The 27,307-nt window shown below is 39.4% G+C and overlaps 1 protein-coding gene across 1 annotated transcript; it reads left to right on the plus strand.

The window, feature by feature from the left end:
- Positions 1-151: 151 nt before the first annotated feature.
- On the plus strand, positions 152-18,203 carry gfra1b (gdnf family receptor alpha 1b). Its single transcript, XM_041067333.1, has 10 exons — positions 152-191; positions 544-852; positions 1,800-1,883; positions 11,201-11,379; positions 11,838-12,010; positions 12,731-12,840; positions 14,115-14,249; positions 14,928-15,127; positions 17,612-17,659; positions 18,051-18,203. The coding sequence occupies exons 1-10, from the start codon at positions 152-154 to the stop codon at positions 18,201-18,203; spliced, it is 1,431 nt and encodes a 476-aa protein (XP_040923267.1).
- The last annotated feature ends 9,104 nt before the right edge of the window (positions 18,204-27,307 follow it).

Genomic DNA, 27,307 nt, shown 5'->3' on the forward strand with positions numbered 1-27,307 from the left:
CAGTTCGGATTCTCACTGTTGGATCTTCAGGATGCATCATCACTTGAACCCATGTAATGTGCAACCCAAAGAAAAGTGGATCTGTCTGACAAGTTCTCTTGACATTTTATTTTAATCCCTATTTAAACCACATACGAAATCTCCTAGCGCGATGATTTTAACAACTTTTGTCTTTATATTGTCCTTCCCGGGTAAGTGACGAATTCATCTGTTGAATTTCTACCATGTTTAGGGTGTAATATGTATTTTAATATTTGTTCCTTTACAGTTAAGTTTAATAAATGCAGAAAACAGTGGCAGTGGGGAAAAGGCGCACCCCTCTTACCGAAAAACAGATGTTAATTTGGGTCCTTTGTTCTGACTGCGAACATTCAGGGTTCACAAAGTTTGTCTAATGCTCAGTGCATCTCCGTGTATCAAGTGCACCACAGATTTAATAATCATAATTGTGTGATCGGAGGTCTACTGTGTGCAGAACAATGTCTACAAACTAGTTTACATCGTGAGCAACATCTGTCCTGACTCACTTCTTGTAACTCCCAGACTCAGTGTTCACCTTGAAGGGTGACGGCAGCGCAGCCTCCCGGCCCGTCCGCCTGGACTGCGTAAAGGCCAGTGAGCAGTGTCTAAAGGAGTACTCCTGCAGCACCAAGTACCGGACCATGAGGCAGTGTGTGGCGGGCAGGGAGAGCAACTTCAGCGCGGTCACCGGTCCGGAGGCGCAGGGCGAGTGCCGCAGCGCCATAGATGCCATGAAGCAGAGCCCCTTGTATAACTGCAGGTGTAGAAGAGGCATGAAGAAGGAAAAGAACTGTCTCCGGATCTTTTGGAGCATATTTCAGAGTTTACAGGGTACGCAGCAAATTCAGCGCCAACTATTAATTATCATGACTGATCGATAAGCTCACTATAAAAGTATGCATTTACCATGGTCAGATCCACTACAAGTTTTACAAGTGAAAGTCCTGCATTTAAAATTTTACTTACATCAAAGCGCAGAAATATCTTCAGCAAAATGCACTTAAAGTATCAAAAGTGAAAAAGTCCCTGTAATTATATTTTATTCTATAGATTACCATCACTAATGTATATTAGTCAGCATTTCAACATTGTTGTTGGTTAAGGTGGAGCTTTAAGGCTACTTTATCAGTAATTATGCTTTATTTTATAAGCTCATGTGCTTTGTATGTGAAAAACTACAAAAGAAATAGCAATCAGATCTACCAGTGTAGTAAATATCATAATATGTTCAAGGAGCTTAAAAGGGAAATGCTCAAGAAAATAACATCAGATCAGTATATAACTACATTATTTCAGTAAATGTACTGTAACTTTCCACCATTTTAACACTCAATGCATCTACCTCTTACTGTAAACCTTCGTCACATTGCGGCAAGCAGGTCTACTTATAAAATCAAGCTGGAAACATGCTCTCAGAATAAATACATGTCATATGCAATCGACATGGTGCCCCAGACTCACTGCACTGACACACGTCATAATACCTGTTGTCAGGTTGCATCTTTGTTCAAACCACTGTTAAATTCATGCAACATACCTTCTCTACAAGTTCTACTGTTTCAACAAAATAAGAACTCATATATTATCAATATGAGTAAATTAAAGGCATTACTCACTCAGTTATTCAGTATAATTGATTTTATAATGTTAAAAAGAATCAGATAACATCCACCTGCACCACGTACATGTTTATACACACACACACACACACACACACACACACACACACAATATCAGACTCACATCATTGACAATCTTTTTTTTTCCCCCCCGCGCAGGTAATGATTTGCTGGAATACTCTCCATATGAACCAGTCAATAGCCGGCTCTCAGATATCTTCCGTCTGGCCCCCATCATAGCTGGTAAGAAGCTGCTTTTACATTACTGACATTCCTCAGGCTTAAGTTTGGACATTGTGCAATGTGAAGTCACTCTACATACTGCCATTACGTCTCAGTTATGCTTCAAACCCAGTTGAAGTCACCACATCACCACTACAAATCTGCCACTATTTGACAACCACTCTTTTCTATTGCTGTCTGGTTTCAGGCTGCAGCTTTCAACGCCCATTATCCTTCACAAAAGCTTTTATCTGCCACTGTGACCCACCGTACACAAAGCAGAGTCATTTAGTATATTTCACTTTCAGCTCTCAAAGCGGTGATGAGAGGTCTGCATGTTTTTTCCACTGTCACAGTGCTAATGCTAGAAGTAGCATTTACAGTATGTGCTAGAATTAATCATCCTCTTAGACTTTCAGAGTAGAGACTGTGTTGTTTGAGATCCTGTAGCCTGGATTAACACATTCAAAAATAAACAGAAATGGTTTGTTGTTGTAAATCTAAATGCTATACATGTCCTCAAATGTCAATGGTGTGCAGGTGGATTTGGAGTATACACCTAGGCAGGCCCCAAATTTAGATCTGCTAAGATCAAACACACATACACCAAGGAGCAATTAACCATCTGTCTGTGTTCAATGGCACTGATAAAACAAGAGCTGTGTGTGTGTGTGTTTGTGTGACAAGTGCAGCACTCGCTGGCACTTTTCAGTGTTGAGCTTTCTGGCTGGAGGAGGGCGTCTGCTGCACTGGCCAGCTACTATTTCAGTGGAAAAATGGTTATTTGATTCTCTCGCTCCCTCCTTGGCCCTCTCTCTCTGGCTCTCGCTGTGATTGAATCCACTTAGCGTATCACAGTGACTCTGCTCCACGTGTGATGACATAATGGCTAACTGTGTTTCAAACAGAGCAAAGAATAAATTATTGGAATTTGGATTCCTCTCCTGCGTTGGAATGGTACAAATGTAATGCAGAGATAGGCCTAGCAATGCGAGACTAAGAAGAATTGCAAGAAAATTGAAACTGGGAAAATGGTTAAGGATTTACGAGGCTTTCAGATAATGGGGCTCCTAGTAAAACAACAGGGATTATTAAAGGCCAAGAAGAAAAAGCAGCTTGAAATGTCCAAGTCATTATTTAAACTACAAAACTGTTTTCTTGATGTAGCTTAGATGAGACAGCTGACCCCCCAAAAATCTATGGAATCCCACTGGACAAATGGAAAATATTTAAATCTCAAGTAAGACATATTTAATGTGCTCTTCTATCAAAGTCAGTGACTTAGAAGTCTTAGTCTTAGAGACAGCACAGCTTCACTTGTGATTTTTTTTTAATCATTATTAGGTGCTATCATTATAAGAAATCACATAGGTTATGTGAACAAAATAAAATGGGTGCAGAGATGGAGCTGGAGCTGAGTTGCTAGTTTAATGTATAATAGTGTGCAACAGCCAAAACAGCCAAAGGCACCTCTGAAAAGAAAAAAAAAAAAAAAACACTTAATGGGTTAGATATCAGGAATCCATTTGCCATAAGTGACCTCATTCCTGTATGTAACTAAGCCAGGCCTCAGGCAGCCCGCAGTGTAAGATAATGCACATGTGAGCCAGTAAACAATGATCCATACTGTATCCCATGGGTCAGCTGCAAAGACACAATGCTCACTGCTCTGATTGGCTGAAAGCAAATGCCTGTTAATCATTTATACTTAATTTAAACTGAGTTTCATCTAACGATATTTTATAAAAAACATGATAGACTTCTCATATAAATTATATGACAAAAAATATCTATTTAGCAACAAGAAATCAACAAGACTAAGAGTCTACAGCAGCGCTAGCAGCTCTGTGAGAATACATTTAGGTACAGCAGTGTTTTGAGCTAAATGCTAACAGAGGCAAGCTACGTTGCTCACAATGACAATGCTAACTTGCTGATGTTAATCAAGTTTATTGTTTAGCATCCTAACATTTGCAAGTTTTGGACAAATTGAAGTTTTTACATGAAAATGGCAGAAGGAAAAAGTCAGGGATCACCAAAGTGATGCAAATTTATCTGAAGGACACATGAAAGTCCATCAGACCGATGCTGCTATCCATGGTGCCATGCCACTACCATGGCTTTCTTTTTTTATTCCTCATGATAGACTACTAGTATGACTCCTCTGTGTTTCAGTAAGTCACTTTTTTTATGGCTCCAGCAAAACTCATTGACTTATGATGTATTTGTAATGTTTTCAATTCAAACTAAAAGGCATGCCAATAACTGCTGGAATATAGTCTCCAGAAACAGCTAAAATTAAATGCAGCATCATTTCATCAATGAACAAGTGCCTTTCAGAGATGTAGCACAATCCTGTAGTGCAGACGGGGAGAATGATGGGACTACAGGCCGGCCTTTAATAAAGGAAACAGAGCTTCTGTACCACACACCATGTTTATGTCTTTAAAAATAATTCACTGCGGTACCAGAGGGCATCAACAAGTAAGTCATTACTAAATTATACTGTGCTGCAGACAATTTGAGATTATTATAAATGTATCTGCGGCTCCTCGCTTATGCAATCCCACAGCCAGAGTTGAGATAGGAAGGACTGTTGCACAGTATATATCTGCTTGTACAATCACATTCTCAACTCATTTTAAGGAAGATACTTTTTAAAGACAAGATGTACTGATTCTCCTCATCCACAGAAAGTCTGACAGTACTGGTACGAGCACTGATTAGATTCCAAGAGGATTTTTCTTTTCTTTTTTTTTTTTTTTTTTGGGAGGAGCACATATTTCATTCTACCTTTCAATCATGCAGACACACCTCTTTTACTCTGTTTATCAATAAACTCCTGCCACTCATGTTTCCGTGCTTTAACCGCCTTAAATTGGAGCACATTTTCCTAATTGCATAAATATTTTCAGTTTCAAGGTGACAAACTTCAGAAGTTTTCAAAAACCCCTCGAGCCAGTTTCTCAATTTGCATGTAAGCAGCCACTCTCACGGTGGAAATCTCACTAGCACTGGCCCTACCACTGAGCCCAGTATCTTCCCAATCTCCTCCCAGTCTATCCTCATAGCTCATCAGTAGTCTTACAGAGAATTGAGTCGGTGAACAAGAGATGAAGCTTGGCATGATGATTTTCCATTGCAAAGATCTCAAGAATAATTCAGTGGGTCTTAGCTGCCTGAAGCAATAGATTAATCCTCAGTGGTCTTTGTCCTCTGCCGCTGGCCCGGCATGCCTGTGAACTGTGCATTTATGAGCTAACTGCTCCAGCTGAACATCAGAGTAGCCATCAGTGGAAGAAACACTTTAAATCTGCTGATTCTTTTTACACAAAACTGCTTTCGGCCATATCAGCGAATCATCTGGAGGCATTTCCTTTCACGCGCTTCTCCTTTGTTTTCGTTCTGCCCCTCTGTAACCGCAGAATAACACAATTTATTCCAACTGAGTTAACCAGAGGGAGCTCAAAACCCAATAACAGACACAAGTTGTGGATTAGAAGTTTGAAATTCACTTATATGCTGCGTAATCAAATATGAAAACTTAAGCATTCGGAGGCATGAAGTGAAACAAACAGAACTTTATCTTTTTTTTTGGCAAGCATCCTGTATTCCAGAGTGTTGCCTGCATAATGGAAAGCATAATAGATTTGTTTTATATAACATGAGACATCTGTACACTGCATAAAGCACTTGTAAATGTGTGTACACAGGGGAAACTACGGGGTGTGGACAGTAATAGCAGTATTTGTACAATAAAATGTAATCTAAGACCACCTCCAACATAGCACGCATTTACAGTATAACTCAATATGTGTGCAGGTGTTTTTATGTCCACCCCCTGTGGGACACAACAGCAAACTGCCTTTAAAGACTTTATAAAGCAACATGAAACTTGTTTAGATTTGGAAAATGGCATGTCATTAGCTCATGTCCATCGCACTGGACTGCATTAAAATTGGAAGCTGAAGCTGTACATCTCAGCAGGAATTCCCAAGTATCTCAAAATCTAGGAGGGAGAAATCTGATTTCGTAATTTTGCTTTGCTGTCACAACATTAAATCAATCAATCACTATATGATTAAAACAATAGTCAATTGATAGTTCATATCAAGTCCAACCCTTTTTTCAGCTAAGAGTAGTTCAGTATGAGTACTGAGTTGTGTGGAGGGGATCTGCCTGAAGCAAAACACACCTGAAAAAAGTCTTACTTACTTTGCTTTACTTTGAGTTCTGACACTTTGAATTAGCTACATCATACAAATTAAAAATAATATCTGACAATATGAATCATGCAAAGAATGTCACTGAGCAAAAACTATAAGACACATTATCAGTCATGCGCACACACACACACACACACACACACACACACACACACACACACACACACACACACACACACACACACACACACACACACCCATGTACTGACTAACCAACTCACAACATTTGCTGCCACTCTGACAAACAAATGTTACTGGAAGATGAAGGCTCGGTAAAGCGGCTTGGAGAGCAGAAATTTCTCACCAAGATGAGTGTACCTGATGGCTTAGCCATGACAAGTTGTGTGCAGGGAGCCAAGTGAATGTGTAACCGTGAGTGATGCGGGCAATGGCTAATCATGGCTTTGAGATAAGAAAATGAAACGCTGCAGGCTGCAGGTGACACAGGATAATGTTTTCGGTCAGGCGTGGAATTATTTGATGCAAGCTAGCCACACCCTGCACCGGCACACGCAAACAAACGTATGTACACAAACACAAAATCACTCACACTGTGGTGTGACACATGTGCATTGCTGCTGAATGGAGACCCTCATCTACATGCAAATCACCCAGCACACATTCCCATACACTGGCAGTGACATACACATTCTCAAAATTCAAAAATATCTCAGTGCCTCAGGCTTTCCTTACATCTCCCAAACTGATATACAGGTGCACAAACATACAGGTTCATGGTTTTAGCTACTAATGCTTAAAAGTAGGAAGCTAGAAGGAAGAACAAAGAAGAAACTTCCCCACAGTAATATTACTTGACAACTGCTGATGCTGAGACAGCAAATTTGCATGTTATATTTTTAATTGGCCAAGTGGAATCTGCTTTCATCTGAGTGAACACCTGAGGTTTTATGGTCCATACCAGTCCCACAGTCCAGCATCAGCATCCTTCTGAGCTGATCTCAGAATCAGACTGAATATGGCAGACATCAGCAATGCTGAACTACTACTTTTTAAATCAATTGAGGATGAATGACTGTCTAGAGGATTAAATGGAGGACAAGAATAGCTGGTGCAGTAGGAGCTAAGTGAGATTTTGCTAATTACATGGGTGCACTTAATAAATGGATGTTGGGTCTGGTTATAAATTCTGAGACACTGGCTTGGATCTAGTGATGCTGGCAGGAAGCCTGATAGACGCAGGGTGCCATGAAGGAGAGGACTCTGACCACTGCTGTTTTCTTTCTATTGTAGGAGCTGACAAATAGGGCACTAAGTGGAGAGACAAGTTTAGAAGGATTTAATAAAGCATTGTGAAGGACTCTGATTTTGGACTATAATGTAGACAGCAACTGAAGACTCTACAATGTCATTATTTGGAGGTTTTAAGTTTTTGCACCAGTGAATTTTTAGTAAAGTGAAAATATGCAGTAGAATCAGCTATCAAAGACAAATGATATGATTAGAAAACACAATGTCAAATATACATAAACTTTTCTTTTGCTTTGGCTGAACTTCCCCCTATCAGGGGAAAGCGCGATTGTCCAAACCAATCAATAGCCATATTTTTTGTTTTTATTAACATAATTCAATTGTCCACGTAGCACAAAGTTATGTTCAACTAGTTAAGAACTGAATATAAAGTCAGAAATACTGATACACATTCACACACACCTCTTGTTCTCAGTTTCTCTTGCCACTCACGTTCTTGTGATACCATAACCACTACAAATTGGAGCACACGGCCCTGCTTTTGTGGCCTTCACACATCTGCCAGGTTTGGTTTGAGGGTCATAGTAATACTTTCTATTCATATAAAATGCATTTCTTGGACATGGGAGGATTTTCATGTCATACACAGATAAAAGGACAATTCCATGACACTATATTCCTATCAATACTCTTGGAACACATTCAAAGGAAAAAAGCACACTGCACACAGCACACTGAGCAATTTCTGGATTGTTATCCAGAACTGCCACACTGGAATTAAACCCTACAGGGTAAAGGAGTTTTTAGGACCAGCTCTACCGCTTCTGACCTCACTGCCCCTGTGTTTAATGGTGGCATCAGTCCAGGAAATTTTATTGGTCTTTTTTATTCTATGTGTCCAAAGAGATGATTAATTGTCTAAGCCTGCATCCATAAACACATCGCAAAGAAATGAAAGGACTGCAGAATCTGATATATGAGGTGCATGACACTCTCTGCATGTTCCTAACAAGAAACAGAAAACATCCATTTACTCACATTTCTCCAGCTGCATTCTCAACACGTCTGCAGCATTGTTTGCTCTGACTTACTCACTTCAGAGCCTTTTTTAGAGCTCAGTCAATTAATTCATTAGTCAACTGAAAAAAAAATTAACTGGTCACAAATTTCATGATTAATTAATCAAGTAATTAGCAATTATGATGAACTGATCAACTATGATCAATCATCAAGAGTAGCCTCTAAGCAAGATGTCAAAAAAACTGGCTTCAGCTCCTCAAATTTGCACATTTGCTGGTTTTGTGTTCAGTTATTGTTGGCTGAACAAAATAAATAATCTCAAAGTGTGTACTTTGTATTTTTGGGAGATTGTGATGGGCAGTTTTACTATTTCTTGACCTTTTAAAGACCAGAGGATTAACTGACTACCTGATAATGAAAAACACTTGTCTGTTGCAATCCTAGACTTTTTCATGGTGTTTATTTTATCTGGGTAGGCAGCGCTGTAGAAGGCAGATGCAAACCTTTGAAGGGAAACTTTTCTGAATACAAACTTCACCTGTACTTGCCAGCTCTTTGGCCTCTTCTCCAACACAGACACATGCCATGTGTCAAATAAGTTTACTCAATTTGGATAAGCTCACTGATCTATTAGAGCATTGTACAAGACATTAGGCAAATACAACATAAACCTTTCACTAGCATTTCAGAAATTAGGGCATTAAACTAATTACTGGTTCTCATATTGTCTCCTTCACTTTGTTAGTGAAAGCAGCCCCCCAGGAAACCATAACTGACCTCTTCTATGGGATTCCTATTTAACTCTACCTGGCTGGCGGTGCTTCAAAAGGTCTTTTGTATTAACCTGTTAGAGGTCAAAGGGTCAGATTCCAGTGTTTGCTACACTGGCGTGTTATTTGGTCGGTATCAATGGCAACACGGTGGCCTTGCTCCAGGTGCTGCAACTTAAGAAGTGAGATTTGTTTTCCTGATGTCAGTGGGCCTTTTAACAGGATATGATGTTATACATTTTATGATTTTACTCACAAATCACCTCACTTTTGTAGTTTGTGGGCTTTGTCTGTAAATCAGATTAAATGAGACATTTCACAGAGAAACAGAAACAAGCAAAGATTGATTTCAGATGATTACCATCATCGTGCAACACACAAATTTAAACAGCACAAGAAGCACAGAACAAAGAGCAGACAGCTATTAACAACAATCTTCAACACTGCCCTGCTTATGAAACTCACTGGCAATATCAAATGACTTAATGGCTACACAATATTTCTAAAGTAACAAAACCACATTTTAGATAAACATGTCGCTGTTTTTGTTTTTTACATGATGCTCTTCACGTTCTCTTAGGGAGGCTTGAACGAAGTAATTGTTGAACTTCACTATATCACCTCTGTCATAATTCTACCATTAACTTCTATGTGGTTTTACAGACAATGAAACAAGATTCGTACTGAAATTATTCCTGAAAAAACGCAAATATGAGAATTAGCTTCTTAAATGCAAAAATGCTCTTCAGAGAAAACATTTTTTTTTCATGCTGTAGGGTGTTACGTCTGTACAGCCATGTTTTAACCCAACCCCGCACTGTAAGAAGTTTCTTTTCTTTTTTTAGTGTGTTATTAATACAGCTAAGGTAAGCATTCTGAGGTAAAACTGTCACACCTATGACCCAAGAGCTACAAACAGCCACTACAGGATCATAGCCCACATCTCTAGGCACTTGTCAGATGTAAGTAATGGGTTTTATAATATGTGATTAACCCAAGGTTCAAGAATGTATTCAGATTTAATCATGGCTCATTCTGTGGTGCATGAAAGAGTGCAGTGAACTTCAATTCCACCTCAAAAGGCAGAATTACAGAATTCATTCTTCCATGCCGAGGCGGAGGATACAGTTTGTGTTACTGTGCAGAAGTCAGTGGAGCAGGAAGGACTTTAACTACAACAAATGAGAAAAATGAGATGTGAGAGTCATTATGTTGGCCGCGGAGTGCTTTTGCTGTGATGGAAGAAAAGGCATACTGGGATGGAAGCAAAGATGGGTGGCATGGTTCATATAACTCCAGCCAAGGAAAATGCACAGTGTCTGAGCAGGTGTTTATATTTTAGTTTCACAGAGCACATTTCAGTGTTTTCTGTGAGGCTGAGGACAGTCAAATAACCCTCAAGCTACATGTGTAACATGTGTAGAGGGGAAAAACTGCAGCAGACACACAAACACACAATGGGGTTTACTAATATGATTAGTGTAGTCTTTGGTAATGCTCTGAATATTAAGCATCTGAGATTTTGTCTAACTGGAAGAGATGAGAGGTCACCTTGGAGTGGCTGTGCAGTGTGGTCTAACCGTGGCATTCTGCTACACATACAGGGGTTTGATCATAAAGGCCAGACAGAATGAGGTCTGACAGAGGTACCTTATAGGAACCCCAAGTACACCTTTCAGCCGGATAATACAGATGTGTAACAAAGGATTTGCAACAAATGGAGCAAGTGGAGCAACAAATTGCTGCAATAATTTATAATGAATCCCCTGGAAAAGATTTCTGCATTCACACAATTTGGACAATGTTGTGTTTGCAGATTCAAGCATGACTGGATGCAGCAAGGCTCAAAGCTCATACGTTTGCTTTTTTTGCTGTTTCAGACATATAGGAAATGATTTAATTCGAGAATACCTTTGTGAGCAATTGGTTTTAAATACATAAAAAGAAAGGGGACAATTTTTGGACATCAAATAAACTGCCGTTCATTCTGTTCTTAGTTTAAATGACACTCAAATAGTTCTCATTTATGATGCTTAAACAACATAACCTGCACAAGAAAGCAATCATTCTTAAATGAGGAAATACGAAAACACCTGTCTCTCTTCTCTCTTAGTTGAGCCTGCATCCACAAAGGAGAACAACTGTCTGAATGCTGCCAAAGCCTGTAACCTGAATGACACCTGTAAGAAATACCGCTCGGCTTACATCAACCCCTGTACTAGCAGGGTGTCTGCATCTGAGGTGTGCAACAAGCGCAAATGCCACAAAGCTCTGCGACAGTTCTTTGACAAGGTAATTAAGCATGTTAATTGTGAGAGCTATTTGCAGCTTTTTGTGTTTGTTTTTGTCGTTCCTGCGCCCGTGCTAGGTCTCAAATGTCAAAGGAAAAACTCTAAAACTCTATTTTAAGTGCAGTTTTACATTATTCTATCTAGTTTCTTTACAAAAGTTTCAGCATTTAACTCAGTGTAGTACAATGCACCACTAAAGGCAGGTTTTCACACTGGGAGGCAGCCATAGTTGATCTGTGGTCTCCGTTTTCCCATTTTACCACTATGTTACCACAAGGTTTTTATAAACTGGGTGAGCCATTCAACTACTCTGGCACAGGTAGAAGCTGCAGTGGAAGCTGAAAATGTTTTCTATAGACAGCAAGGATGCCTGGGAGGAGGTCTTTTTTTTGCCCTGCATAGTTTTTAATGCCACCTGTGTCAACATGTGTTCTTTCTTCTTTTCTTCCCAAAATTAAGGTTCCGACTAAATACAGCTATGGGATGCTGTTCTGCTCCTGTCCATCGGGGGATCAGACAGCATGCGCAGAACGCAGAAGACAAACTATTGTACCCGTCTGCTCCTATGAGGATAAAGACAAACCTAACTGTCTGTCTCTTCAGAACACATGCAAGACCAACTACATTTGCAGGTAACAACGCATAGAGGGATCCTTAACAGACTTCATCTTTTTTTCCAATTTAATATCTATATGTTTTTCAAATACACAGTTTAATGTGTTTTATATTAGTGTTAGATTTACTGCCATAGAAAACATCATTTCACAACCAAGATTTTTCACCTGTCTCGGTGCATGTGTAACAACAACTTTGGCTCCTCTTATTTATGTCATTACAAAACCAATTCCAATTTCTGGGAGGCACATGTCACCTGCAGAGAGAACTTCAGTAGTAATTCAGATGGTCTATTTTAAGACATGATAATTGCTGTTCTAGTCCAAAATACAAACTGAGAACTGAACAGTTATAATGTTAATCGGCAGAAAATTGCCAATCTTACGCTGAGTCAGTTTAATTCAAATCTGCGACCGAAGAGGAGTCACCAACAACAACTATAAGATGTAGTGTGTATTGTGAGCTATAGTATACTGTACAGGAGCTTTGCCAGTGAAACCATTTCTTTATTATATATTTCAAATTCTATACTTTCACCTTCAAACCTCACAGCTGAATTTATGTGATCTGGACATGAAAGAACAGAAAACACTTTTTTAATGCGAGTTAGTCTGTGGCTTTAAATTACTGAACCATTGTTTATAAATGTGATAAAGCACTTAGCTCATTATAAACTTGATTTCCAATAACAGCATTGGGAAATTAGCAGCTCTAATTTCTCTCCCTGTTGTTTATAGGTCAAGGCTGGCAGACTTCATCAGCAACTGTCAACCAGAACCTCGCTCCATATCCGGCTGTCTGAGGGAGAACTATGCCGATTGCCTGCTCTCTTACTCAGGTCTTATTGGTAAGTTATTCTATTAAAATTTATTTTTTTTAAATGGCTTTGTTATGTAACTGATTGATTCATAACTGTACCTAAAGCTATTCAGATGGGAAGGAAAGGAAAGAAAATAGTTTGCAATATTTTATGATCTTGATTTTTTTCCTTTTGTATCATTTTATTAGAAATAATATTGCTGCACAGGCACTGCTTCTTTGTAGGCATGCAATCAAACCTGTGAGCTATATAACAAATCACAGATGTTAACTAGAAAGCCAAGTAGCTATTTTAATGTATTCTCCACAGCAGAGGTTAAGGCACCAGATCAGCTAAGCAGCCAGGCAGCTGAGATCGCAGTCTATAAATTGCAAATCTGTAGGTCTTACATGCCATCACAGTTCATACCCCATAGCACTGTGCAGAAATAGTACTCATTTCCTTTTTGATCACTCTTTCTTCTATCAGAAGGTTTCATTATGCAGAAAGGCAAAATGATGTCCCACTGAGTTTTGGTAATGAGATTTGAACACAGGGCAACAGTGACCAATTGCAAACTCAACAGGCAGTCATTTTAATCTACTCCGTTCATATTCTACCTCACTCAGGTTACACCCTCTAATGGGTCCCCCCTGGCTGAACCACTCATCTCTGATTCTCTGCATGTACTTGCACAGCTAATAAGTATGAACCTACTCAAGCCCTAAAAAGCAACAGTTATATTCAGTTACAACTGGATGACAAAGTAGCCGAGTCTCATTCGTATAATGTGTTCACCACTGTTAACTCCCAATGGGTGGTAAGCAACGGCAACACCCAACACGTTTAACAACACTCTCCAGAGTCGCAGGCTTCCACCTTCGTTGACATCAGCACTTCTTTGAATAATGTGCATGTTGTGGAAAAGACAAGACCACTGGCCACGCTATATAATTAGGGGGATACAGTACAAGTCAGTGTAGCTTATAATCACAATGCAGTAGGTTGCTGTTGTGTCAGAGTCAAGGCAGAGGGTAGAGCCAATGCTTGTGCACGTAGAGCCCTATTAAATGTTGAAGCACTTGTGAAATAGAATATTTATACATGAAAACATAGCTGTCCAGTGAGAAATGGGGTAAAGACTCCCTACAATGCTTAATAAGCTCACATTGATTGGCTTACCTAAACATTCCCGTTTCAGTGCGCAGAGCCTCAAAAACGAGTGATTAAATGAAGGGAGTTCTGTTAGAGAGCTTCAACTATGATAATGGTGACAACAGTCACAATGACTTACAGTGATTTTCTCCTCTCTTATGCTGCAGGTACGGTGATGACACCCAATTATGTGCGATCTCTTGGTATTAGCCTGTCACCGTGGTGTGACTGCAGCAGCAGTGGGAACAGCAAGCCAGACTGTGATAAATTTGTTGAGTTTTTCACCAACAATCGCTGCCTACGTGAGTTCCCATATTCAAGATTTCAGGAGCCAAAGGGAACAGAGGAACAGATCGTGACAGTGACTTAGACTCAATTGTTATTTAGTATGATTGAGATTAGCTCAAGAAAATACAATAGAATAGTTTTAATTAACAGACATATTAATGATGAGTAAAATTACATTACATCGTTTTTTTTTCCTTAAGTTTTCTTGTTTCAGGCAGTTATGAAGTTCATTTCTGTACAGCTTTGTGAATCATAGCTGTTAAAGGCAGACACTGCTTTTAAAAGGCTCTTGAGAAAGGTCAAGTCATTTCTTTTCCTACCCAATTATCTAAAGTATCAATTAGAAGCAGCTTTTAGTTGGACATTAACAAAATGTTTTGGGCCATATTTCCCTGGCGAGGATGGATGACACCTGCTAACTTAGTACAAGTGCAGACAGGATTTTTTTTATAATGGAGCTCAGAGGGCATTCTGGTGGATGATGCTTATTACATGTATTTATAACATTCTGCAACTGAATCCAAGTCATTAAATTTGGATACATATCTTCTCATAAATCCGTACAGTATTTTCTCACTTCTTGTCATTTTTCCTGTCACATTCCACTTAATTATATTCTGTCTAGTAAAGCATAGACTCTGCATATGTACAGGATCAGACGTGTCAGCAGTCGTTACACTATTTTCTTGCAGGTAATGCCATCCAGGCATTTGGCAACGGTACTGATGTTGGAGTCTGGCAACCTCAACCCCCGATTCAGCCAACTGTAGTAGAGCCAAGCATCACCCGGAGGGGTAAAGAGCGAACCAATAATGCTCTGGACGCCATGACAGACACAAACGGACTGGATCTTGACGGCGACTCGTTATATCACATCTGTGGGACCCTACAGGTGAAGTTTTAAATGAAAAGAGTTTTAAAAGTAAGAGTTTCTGTAATTAAATCTAGGTTGTATCTTTTTTTCTTTTCTGATTCACAGAACTGATGTTATATTTCAAAATAAAAATTGCAAGTCATAAAAAAGAAATAAAAGTAGAGAAGGAAGTGGAGATTAAATCACTGCCTAACTTTTATAATGTCATAAAAAAAAAATCACTAAATGTGTCTCTGTGAGATCTGAGAGAAGGTTGGAAAAACAGATTTCTCCAATCACATTTATCTTCATTTTTTTAAGTTTAGATTTTTAAATCTTTAATATTTGTATTTCACTTTTATATTCTGCTCGAAATAGCTCCAGAAAAAACACAAACTAATCTAAAAAAATCAGCAACGTTCTTCATGCCACGATCTAGTCCCCTAAGCAGCACATTGTCTTTGACTGCAGAGTTTATGCTTACAAACGAAATAAAGCTTTCTTAATAAATACTTGCCTCAGTGCAGTTGAGGAAAGTATACATTACACTAAGCACCACTTTTACCAATCTGTATTTTAAGGTAAAATAAAAGGACAAACATGAAATCTTATCACACAATAACAGAGGCATCTCAAACCTCCCAAAACTTCTGAAAGAAAGTGCCTGAATCCAAAGACAGGCCAAAACATCAGGTTGAGATTAGTTCAGGGCCTCTGTCTGAGTGTCAGACGTCTGGCTCTGTCACCTTGGTGGATCAGGGACGGTTTTATGATGGCATGCACAGAATCCCCCCTCCTGGGCTGAAAGATGAGACGTCAGTGTGGACTCAGAATTTCCAGAGCTGTCGTGTCAAAGCTAATTGGTTGCCACAGTAACATTAGAAATGGCCCACAGGGGTAGTTGTGTCTGTGTGAGTGTGCACACGCAGGGACACAGTATCACTGTAAGGATCTACCAAATATTTGGTCCCCCCAATACTATATGGTTAAGGGTAACATGTTTACTTAAATCCCTGTAAACCTTGGTATAAATACAGATGCTCACTGTTAAACAGTTAACATGTAAATGCTGCTTACTGACATGAGACACAAGATTCAATGAACACACTTCTACCTCCTGCATTTGCACTGAACATAAATCACCAATTCAAAGTAGCTGTATAATTAACTGTAAACCAAGTTGCTCTGACAGAATCTCAACAAAATTCAAGCTTGTTTTTTTCAAGAGGCTGAAAGCTCCTTTTTGACCTTGGAAGCCATTGCTGACAAAAATAATTTTACCGCGAAGCCCATTTAGTAACTATACTGGAGCTTTTGATCATATCACACAATCTTCCTCAGCAGATGAAGTTATTTCTATTGTTCTAATTTTCTATCATTTCTTAGATCTAACTCATTTAATTCAACATTTGTTGACCCATGAAATTGTCCACCATGTGACTTTAAAAAAAATTACAGTCACAGAAAATGATATTGGTTTTGAAATATCAAATACAACTGTAGGAAATCTGTTTAATGTGTTGATCTGATTTTGACATTTAGCATCATAAATTGCAAATGTGCTTATAGATCCTCCAGCTGCTTTGGTACTTTTTGGCCAGACCAACACACTTCAGACTTCTGCTGTTCTCCTCTGATAAATACTATGGGGCTATATTTTTAAATGAGATGATATCACATACTTTAAGCGAGACAATCTATCATATGTGCTTTTAATAGCGATAATATGATTTATCACCGGTAAAAACATCCTCCAGGAGGAAAGACCTCCTATAGAACAATTAATCATTCTTCTCCAGAATCCTGCCGCATAGAATTCTTTCTGCTTAAGAACCAACGCGTGGAGTGTTTATTATGTTCCCAAACCACTGTAGAGTCACTTTATCATTTTCTGTACTCCACCTCTGTATCTGTGAGTGTGTATTTGTATTTGTTTTTGTGTGTGTGTGTGTGTGTGTGTGCGCGCGCGCGCAGACGCAGGTGGGTATTTTTATGTGCGGCTGAAAAGGTTTGCAGCAGTCTGAGAAAAGTTTTACTGTATTAAACTGTCATAACCTTGAGCCTGCATAAACAGGGGATCTCACACGGACAAACTTTTACACACACACACACACTCGAATCTCGCACATCTTGCTTGAAGAGAATGATTATGCAATGGGGTTGATGTAGGTCTAAACAATGGGAATTGGTGGGAACTGAAAGTATTACCATACATTTTATTGCTGGGAGTATTTGGCTTCACAGTTGTGGCGGTGGAAGTTTAGGTTTATGCAGCAATGATTTTATTTGACCTTGTTACTGACTTTGAAGACTATTCCCTCCCTTTTACCACAGTTCAGCTTAAAGGCCAAGACAGTTTGCTCCTTCCACTACACTGAGACCGGCTAAATGATTGATAATATCAAAGAAGCAGTCAGCTGTATATATTTCATTTGCACCAGCCAGTGTGTGATCTTGAAAGCCAAACAAAAAAGAATTAAAGTTAATGTTTCTCTGCCTTCTTTCTGATTTTCTTCCCTCTAGGCCCAAAAACTGGTGTCAAATCAAACAGTGGATACTGCTGTGTGTGCGGTAAGACCTGTTTTATTCTGTGCATTCCAGTCAAGGTTCCTATTAGAGGTCAAACCAATAGTGTTTGTGAGGCTGATAGTATCACTACAGAGACCAGTATCAGACTTAACATTAAATATTTTTCTATGGATCCTTAAATTTATTATTTAAGAATGAAAGTATACACTTTGCTCAATATTTTATACTTTAAGTCATAACATAATTTATTCACTTTGTTTGCACTATGCATTTTGTTTTATCAATACACTAAATTTTCCATCTAAGTCAATAATATTCCAATATTTCAACTTCTTTTTGATATTTAATTCTTTTTGAAAAAGAAATAAATATCCATTTCAAAACATTCTTGTCAAATGTCCACTCAGTTTAACACTATGGCCTCTTCCCCCAGAACCACCAACTGGAAGAGTCCAATGACTCAAATGCCATTGCTAGAAGCTCACCAGCTGAACTCACCTGCTTACACCCCTCGAGTATGCTCCTGGCACTAGCCTTTGGTTTTACACCAGCAGTATTATCACTAGAAGGTTACTACCTTTTGTAGGATGTGAGGCCTGTGGAAGGACATTCTTATCTCAAGAAGTGATTCAACTCATGAACTTTAATTTAAACATTTGCCAGAGTGTGACATCTACATTTTTCCTTTCCTGTGAAGTGCAAAGGAGCAACAGAACAGTGGATTATATCTGAGGAATCCATGTTGACTGTTGCTGTGTTGAAAACAGACCTGCTGAAGCTGTTGCTGAGATATTAGCTCATTTGCCTTCAATGTCTCATGGGGGGCAATTTGGTGGCTCACTCATGTTTTTTTTATTTTTTGGGAGTTAAACCCTCATCTGATAACCGTGTGAATAAATTCACTTCTTTGGAATGTGTGCGATCGGTGCACATTTGACTGAATGGACTGCCGATGTGCTGAACAGTCAGTGTTTTGAGGATAAAGTGGATCAGTCTCTGCATAACTGTGAGTCACCTTGTTATTAAACCTGCTTTAGTTAAACAAAAGGAAAGCTAAGTGTTGATCTGTATTATGTCACTATGGACAAGTAAGCCATTTCATAAACACACTGTATGGAACGCGATTCATCAAAGATTTGAGCTCATAGATCAGTTTTGTAGATTAATTTGATTGTTACGGTGGTTTGCGGTTTTTTCACATTGCCTCAGTAAAAAAAAACATTTTGTACATATGATACACATGACATGTGCACTCTATTACAGTTTGCTGCTGTTAGCTTGTAACATATTGTCTGTAATGTTTTTGAGAGTGTACGTTTTTTGGTGACTGAGGCCTCTCAGCTTCATCTAGTGTAGCTTTGATTTATAAAATGTGACGGGGTATGATTCTTTGCTCATGTGGTTACAGATCTGACTTTATTGTGTAATTATATTTTGATGGCAAAGTGCATAATGTTATCTTAAACTGTATTTTTCTTGAGGAATAGCAAACTATCTGTAACAGCAATGAGAACAAAATGAATTTTCAAAAGTGTCTTTAATGGCCAAAAAAAAAAAAGTCAATTATGTTTTGTTGGCTTGTTCCCGATTCCTCAGACGGCCACTATTTTATTTTATTTTTTCACCTTCATATATCTCAGTAGAGCAAGAGGACAGGGGTTTGATGAATAAAGAATGTGTACATAACCACAAGTAGAGCAAATGCCAAAAGACAAAAGCCAATACACATTGATTGCTAGCAATTACTGCTGATGCAAATGGAGGAAAAGATGCAAACACTTGCATAGTTATGTACTTAATGACACCCTAATTATCAAAGAATGTACAACATAATGACAATGAACACTGAAGACTTATTTTTGAACATCCTTACCATTTCTAAAAATGTGTAAAGTGTGTGTTAAAATCACTTCCATGTATGATCCCGGTTGATGATGCACTTCTTTATAGATGGTGCGTCTCAGATTTGTTTCTAAAAAAGGTCAAAACACACTACACAACTGTTTATCTAATTTGACATATTGGTTTTACCTGCATAAACTCATGTAGGAGCACACCTTTCTGTACAAGTAGCCATGAATAAAAAATTTTAAATTTGCTTTCATTTGTTCAGTGTTTGCCAAAACAGCTCAAATAAATATGGTGAACAGTGTCTCGTGCCGGTTTCTACGATCAACAGCAAATGATACATCCTGTTTTTGGCTCTTATCACTCCTTTTCCACAATGCTAGTGTATCTGGTCTTTCAGCGACTCGGAAGGACGCCTGTAAAGCAGGATTATAAGATAGCACCTGGCAGACGGACCGCCATTGTCAGTCAGATCACATCAGTCCCGGTGAGGAGTGACACAGGCGGACAAGGACGCAGCCTATAGAGGACAGACTGTTTTGGCACAGTGATGGAATACTTGACCTAGACAGAGAGCCTAAGATTTATTAGATGTGTCACAGAACCAAAATGGCCAAAATATCCTCCTCGTGTTATGCATGAGATGGAAATGACAACTGTCCATTCTGACTAATGTAGGAGGGAAGCACAGTGAATGGAGATATTCTGACGTGTTGCTTCAAACAAATCCCTGTAATAATTTGGAACTACACAAAATGTGCTTTTAGAAAATGTGAACATTAAAATGAGTTGTTTCACATTTTGGGAAATTCTTATTCGCAGAGACTTGGACGAGAACATTGATACCACTCTCATATGTGTTCCTTAAATATAAGGCTAATGCCAACAGCCAGTTAGCTGAGCTCAGCTTAGCACAGAGACTGGAACAGTGAACTGATCCTGTTAATCTGCATGTGCTCTTACAGCGTATTCTTTTTTTCTGTGCCATGAATCTTTATTGTTGTTGTTAAAAACAACTAAAAACCCATAAATGAGCCACACTGCTGTAATGGCTGACGTGTTCCCTCGGCTACCATAAATACCCACTCAAACACCAAATCTCACCACGTTCGTTTGAGTCAATGTCAAAACTCTTGTACCTTTTCATGGTATCTGATTTTAGTACTATTACGTTCTGAGATGTTCAGGTTTTAAGAACGCCACACACACAAAGAAGCTCACTGAAGCCTCTAGACAAAAATAGCTGTCATTAAACCTATGATAAATATTATTGCTCGCCAGGTTGACTGTTCCCCTGCCATAAAGCCCTGAGGACTGGGAGATAGTGTTTTGAGACTCCCCCTCCCACAACTATAAAACCACTGCAGCTCTGCTCAATCCAAATGTTCACCCTTGGCATAGATAAAAGAGAATACTGATAAAACGGTTCAATCATAGCAGCACTGCCTAGTAGGGATCACATCTAATTACAGCAACTTTGACCTCTCCAGCAGCATTGTTTCAGAAACTACTCTGTGGTTTTCACCTTTTCCATTAACCAGGAGAGCAGCAGCAATTCTGCTTTATTACTTTCATGTTTTTTTTTTTTTGTTTGTTTTTTTTTGTGCCAAAATGTCAAGGTTTGTCTGCCTTTTCACAGTAAACACTCCATGGCATCAGTTGCTTTGAGATGCTTCCCCTCACATCTTCTCCAGGGCAATACACAAGCAAAGATAAGAGGTAATAATGCAGGTCCCTGATTGCACACACTGAAGCCAAAACCATAAGCTCCACGTAACTGAAAAGCTGGAAGATGCTGGAAACATTTTAAATTCCTGAATGGGTTAAGAAAAAACACTAGGGTAAATGTGACAGAGCTGGAGAGGGTGTACAGATACAGGCTGAGGATGTCATAGCTCTTGAAATGGTCTGAAAAGCGTAAACTACACATGAGCGCTGCAAATAATAATTGACAATTAACTGATGATGAACATTGTTAGCAGATTTTCATTTGAGGACTGCTACACAAGAAATTAGGGGATTCATGGCATTATGTACCAGATTTAGACTTCACGGTAGAGTAACCTGTCAACATACGCAAACGCTCCACAACGTTGAACTCACCCATCCTATTGGAGACTGCTAGGTCTAACTTACTGTACATTTACTCTGCTCCAAACTAAATGGCACCATGTCAGAGAAGTCATTGGTGTGGTGGCATTTGTGATAGACACACAGCAGATTTCATATCACAGCTCAACCACCAAAAATGGCATTTCATCCCAAAAAAAAAGGCAAACTTGTCTGCCTTAGGATGCTCCGTCAACTTGTGAACATACCAGACTTTTTTTTTTGGGGGGGGGGGGGGGGGGTAATGAGGTTACCAGATCGAGTGTACCTTAATACTGAGACATACTGTTCATTCCATGCTCCATTGTGCTCGGCCTGTGATGGGGGGGGGGGGGTGACGCCTCTAAAATGAAGCCCACATTGAGAAACTTGGGGCTTTGTCTGAGTGACACTGAGCACAAAACTGTGGACTGTCCTGCCGCTTCGCCAGTGGTTCAGCACCACAGAGAGTGCCATTTCCAGAAAGGGCAAGCTGGGGTGAAACAGAGAGTATGACACCAGCTGTTCTCAATTAAAGTAATGACTCTCCCACATGAGAATTTGCTCCTGCTTCCTTTTAAATTACTGAAGTCCATTCATTTTCAAAGTCTGCAGGCTCTCCCTCTGCCCGCTGTAGCAGACCTCCTATCCATGCATTTCCTAAGACATTGTCTTCTTGGTCTAATCACAAATTGCCTGCTTTTGCAGCAAAATCCACTTTGTCAAAGAAGTACTTATCAGCTTTCTTACTGCATAATGGCATTTTAGCTATCACTAGTTCTTAATGCAAATGATTTTTGTCCAAAATGTCAACAGATTTAAGGACAGCAGTTACCTCTGAGACCTTGACACAGTGACTATGTCCTTCATGGAAATGGGTGTTCAGCCAGCTTGTGGCTAATGGTGACAGAAACATGATACTGTAAATTGCACTAGTGAAGTAAACCCTGTGTTTTCAGAGTAGCTGACATCAGCAGGCTAGTTCAGGCAGCCAACTCACATAGAACTGATTATTTATGTGAAAACAAAATGTGTACAGAGTTGGTATTTGGCAACTAGGCTCTTTCCACAAGCACACACTAAGCTCAGTGTAGCAGAATTGGGGAGTGGTAATAATCAGCATCCTCCTCAAAGCCAAATTAGATACAGAGCCAGACACCAGCCACGTGGTTCATCTCCTGGCTAAGCAAATCAGGCACCAAGCAGAATATAAGCTACTGTTTAGTTAACTGAGATGAATAAATCTAAATCCAGCAATCCATCTATGAAATTCAGCAGATAATTATTATTAACTCAAACATTTTCAGGTAAAAAAGTCTCTTCTGAATTGGTATGCAGCATGGATAAGCAGCAGATGACCATCACTACACAGATAAAGCTTAATAATGGCAACAAGTGCAAATGAGTGAGGCAGCAGCATAATCCAGAGAACAGGAGCTCAGCACTTTAGATGTAATTATGATATAAAAAGCAGTAAAGCAAGCTGTCTTATAAGGAAATTGATTTAAGCATAAGGTTTTTTTTCCTAATGCTTCGCCAATATAAAGTATGTAGAGAGATGCTGAGGATGATTACGTGACAACAGCCATGATAAGTTTGCAACGAAGCAAAAACTACAGAGAAATAACTAGAGTATGGGCTGTGTGGAGCACAACACATCTCCACTATAGATCTGGGTTTGCAGCAGGCCAACCGGACCTCACAACACAACACAACACAAAACAGACAGGCCACAACACTCATGATACATATTTCTCTATAATATAAACCAAAATACCACAATGCACAACCAAAGAAGAATGAGCTTAGTCACATAAAGAATACCAACTGCACCAAACAGTACATTACCATGTCCTGTAAGTACCAACGTAAAATACTTTTGCAACCAGCATGTGCCAACACATCAGTAAAACATTAAAAGCGACATCAAAGCGGAAGGGCAATACAACTCTCAGCACAAAGACCCAGTATAGTCTTACCTTGCAGATGAGGAGCGGAGTGGTCCCAGTTCCCACGGTCCCACTAAAGTCCACCGCTTTCAGCTTTAACAGCGAGTTTGTGGCCAAGAGCGAACGGAGAGTCCAACTAAAACGCAATTAGTCCTCCACGGATCCTCCTGAAGCGATGTTACTGTATTGTTGGCAGGGAAATTTGGGCTGACAATGCCACATGTCCAGCGCGTCCACATGTCCACAAATACAGCATCGTTTAAATAGCCCGCCTTGTTGCAGGCATGTAATTCAGGTAATGTCGAACATATATCTAAGACCTAATATACTATGAGCTAATATGACCGAATATAATCTAATATGACCGACCGATTGGTAATAAAATATCCACTCCAGCCGAGAATACAAGCAGATTTCCAGACTGCCGTTTCTCCGATTTTCCTCCCAATTAGCGACAGGTGCGCACGTGCGCTCAAGATGGCGTCTACACCTGGCTGAACATAAGCTATGAGACCAGTTCAGTTTCCTTACAAGTGGTTCAAAGTTCAGTAGTGCTGATGAAATTTCAGTGGTAGGCATGATCCACAATAAATAATCTACAGTACAGCACCTCACAGATATTCATTAGCTCATTTCTTTCCCCCTCACTATTATATGTAAAGTACACTGACATTAATATCTCCTGAAGTTTAAGGCCTAGACAGTTTGATTTACAATGTGCACTTGTATCCAAAGTCTTTCAGCAGGGGAAAAAAATCCAATAGGATTATACTGGATGCCTTGACAGATTTGTCTTCTGACACATTCCCATAATTTATTACTGAAAGTGACAGATTAATCACATCTCTCGGTAATGCTGGAGACGAACCAAGACAAACAGGAATAAAAATCCATACTCTCACATCACAAGTGAATCAGGGGACTCGAGAGCCTTCATTTCTGCACTGAGCCACGAGGCACTGCGCCCATTCACACGCGATAACTATTAACCTGATATGGTCAGTCCAACCTACCAAAATCAGACCAGTATCATTCATGACAGTTAAACTGATAATGCAGATTTATTTATGTAGTGCCATCTGGTGGTTGAATCAAGTGCATTGTGACAAATTACGCAAAAAGACAAGGTCAAAGTCCCCTCTTCTTTATCTAATTAATTTCCGGAGCATTTTGTAATGTTATCAAGGCAACAAGAATGGAAACCGAGTTAGCTCACAGTGACATTGATGCACAGAAATTTGACTTTGTCCCCAGGAAAGACAAACAAGTGATTGAAAAAAGTGGTTGTGCAACTGATTTTATGATTTTTTTTTTTTTTTTTTTTTTTTTTAAAGGCATGTAGAAGGAGCAAGTTAAAAATGAGAAAGTGGAATTTAGATTTCAGTTTTGAATGATGAGCTCAAATAATGACTATAACTCAGTCAAGAGCTGTGGGCTAAGAATGCAAATACTTTTTTTTAAACACAAAAACAGTAACACAAAAGTCTCAAGTGTTACTGTGATAAAGACTGTGCTCTTAATTCCCCATTCCCCTTCCAGTCCTCCACTTCTCCGTAATCCTGTGGATGTCGCAGCATCCTGCTACAACTGACCAGGCAGCTAAAATGAAAAAGGCATGTTCCATTCATAAATTTTCTCACTATGATTAATTAAATCCCAAAATATAATTGGCAAACTGCCAAAAACATAATAAGAAAAAACAATGCAATGTTAACAGAGCAATAGATTACCAAATATGGAGGGACTGCAAACGTCATCGAGGACCAGGAATTAAAATATAAATCAATAATTTCCAGACAATATGACCATCAGGGCTGGACCAGACTCAGTTTGCCAACAGTGACTCATGTTCAGGACACCAGTCGCTCCAGTACTTAGCAATGACCTCTGTTCATCTGACTGACAATTTGCAAAAATAACAGCTAGTCGCACTTTGGAAAAACCAACAGCCTGTTTGGTCAAAAGCACTCAGATTCTAGTGGCTCCATGGACCTTTTTCAGACACTGAGCCAATTAGCTGGCCCTGGTGTTCACATGCAGCTATTAGTGGTTTACAGTGTATAAAACCTGAAAGGAATTCACACTGACTAAAAAGAACATGTTTCATCAGATCTTCGCCCAACGACGTGGAGCTGAGCGCTCTCAAAACTGTTGGGATGATGAGCGTTTTCTCTGATAACTCTCTGCTCGCTCTCAAGGGAGATCAATGAAGCCCCGCTGACTCACACCTCGGGGGCCACCGTGGCTGGCAGTTTGCTATGGATCAAGGACACCTCTATGTAAATGAAGAGGGTAGAAACAAAAAACCATGTTTTTCATGTGGAAATCATCTCAGCCAGTCTTTGTGTCTGTTGTTCATGAACCTGGGCAACATTTTGAATAATTTGCAAAAAAGATGTGTTCCACCTTTTCTAATAATGCAGTTAATTATTTTTTTTTGCTGAAAGAAGAATGGATGCAGCACTAATGCATCAAATGGACAGAACACAACACAGAAGAAAGCATAAAGAAATACTGCACAAACCAAAAATATATTCCTATGCGCTTATTAAGCACATCCTCAGAAAATAAAGTTATTGGGAAACATCTTTTGTAGTATGTCATATTAACAGAATGGATGGTGCTCTGTCCTCAGGCCTCATCATGAGAATTTGGTGAGAAGTAGTCATATGGCTGAGGCAATACCGTTTAAAACCAATGTCAGTTTGAATATTTATGGAGAGTTTGTTCTAGCAGGCAGTGTTCCTTGTGTGATTAAGAAGTATATGAGCTGCATATCAGGCAAAAAGCCTCAGTTATGCTCTGATTTTGTGTCTATCTACGTACAATCATAGTACAGGAGTCATTTCTCTATCCCCTATGCTTCACTGTGATCCCTTCTAACCCATTCTCAGTGCAGCTAGCAATTATGTTTGTACGATGTTTCATTTATTCATCCTTCGTTAGTCATTATGTGACTTTACTGCCTGCTGAACAAATGGCAAAAAATTGCACTAATGTACCTATTTTGAAGATATTTTATAGCGTCTGTTGTCAACATCAACCGAAACAGCGGGAGAGGATTTATGGGAGTCACACTGCGCTTCACATGTACAGCTGGCTGCCACGAAATTGCTAAGCACAATGATGGTTTAAAACCACCTGTCACCTCCCTTTTAACGCGCATGCTTAAAGTACACACAGGGCACATAGATTCTCTTTTAACAGACAAACCGAGGGGGACGAGCACAGGCCAGAAAAGCCCCCCTCTCTTCAAAGTGCATCTTTGGTATTGGAGCGAGTTTAAGGCTACACATTTTGTTGACTACGCAGAATGCAGTGAAAACACTGAAAGGGGAAAATGGTGTAAAACCTGAAACATGAAGCGAAAGTCTTCATAAACAGCAAGTGCACTATACATGTGCCCTTCACATCTAGTGGCGCTAAATGGGTTTATCTTTTCAGGTTTCTTGCCATCAACAGCATTATAATATATCCATATAGTGAGCACTCCTTCAGGGTACTCGTGGCTTTTCTCCAAGAGCGCCCGCAGCTAATAAATATACTGTTGAGTATAAGTGAGGATTATCCAGAGTAGCACTTTGGCAGGTTGCATCCCCTTTTTTTCTTTACATCCTAGTTCAAATGCGCACCACTGAAGCTGAAGAGCGAGCACAATTCTGAAAGGTTGTAGAGCACTGAAGGACAAACCTTATGATATCAGGCTGATGCCACATATTCTTTTTTTTCATGTGTGTAGCCTGAGATAAACCTTGAAGGTGAAATTAGAATAAATAAAAATGTTAATTACCAGCAGTTTTTAAAA

Source organism: Toxotes jaculatrix, chromosome 21 (genome assembly GCF_017976425.1).
Source record: "Toxotes jaculatrix isolate fToxJac2 chromosome 21, fToxJac2.pri, whole genome shotgun sequence".
Lineage (NCBI taxonomy): Eukaryota > Metazoa > Chordata > Actinopteri > Toxotidae > Toxotes > Toxotes jaculatrix.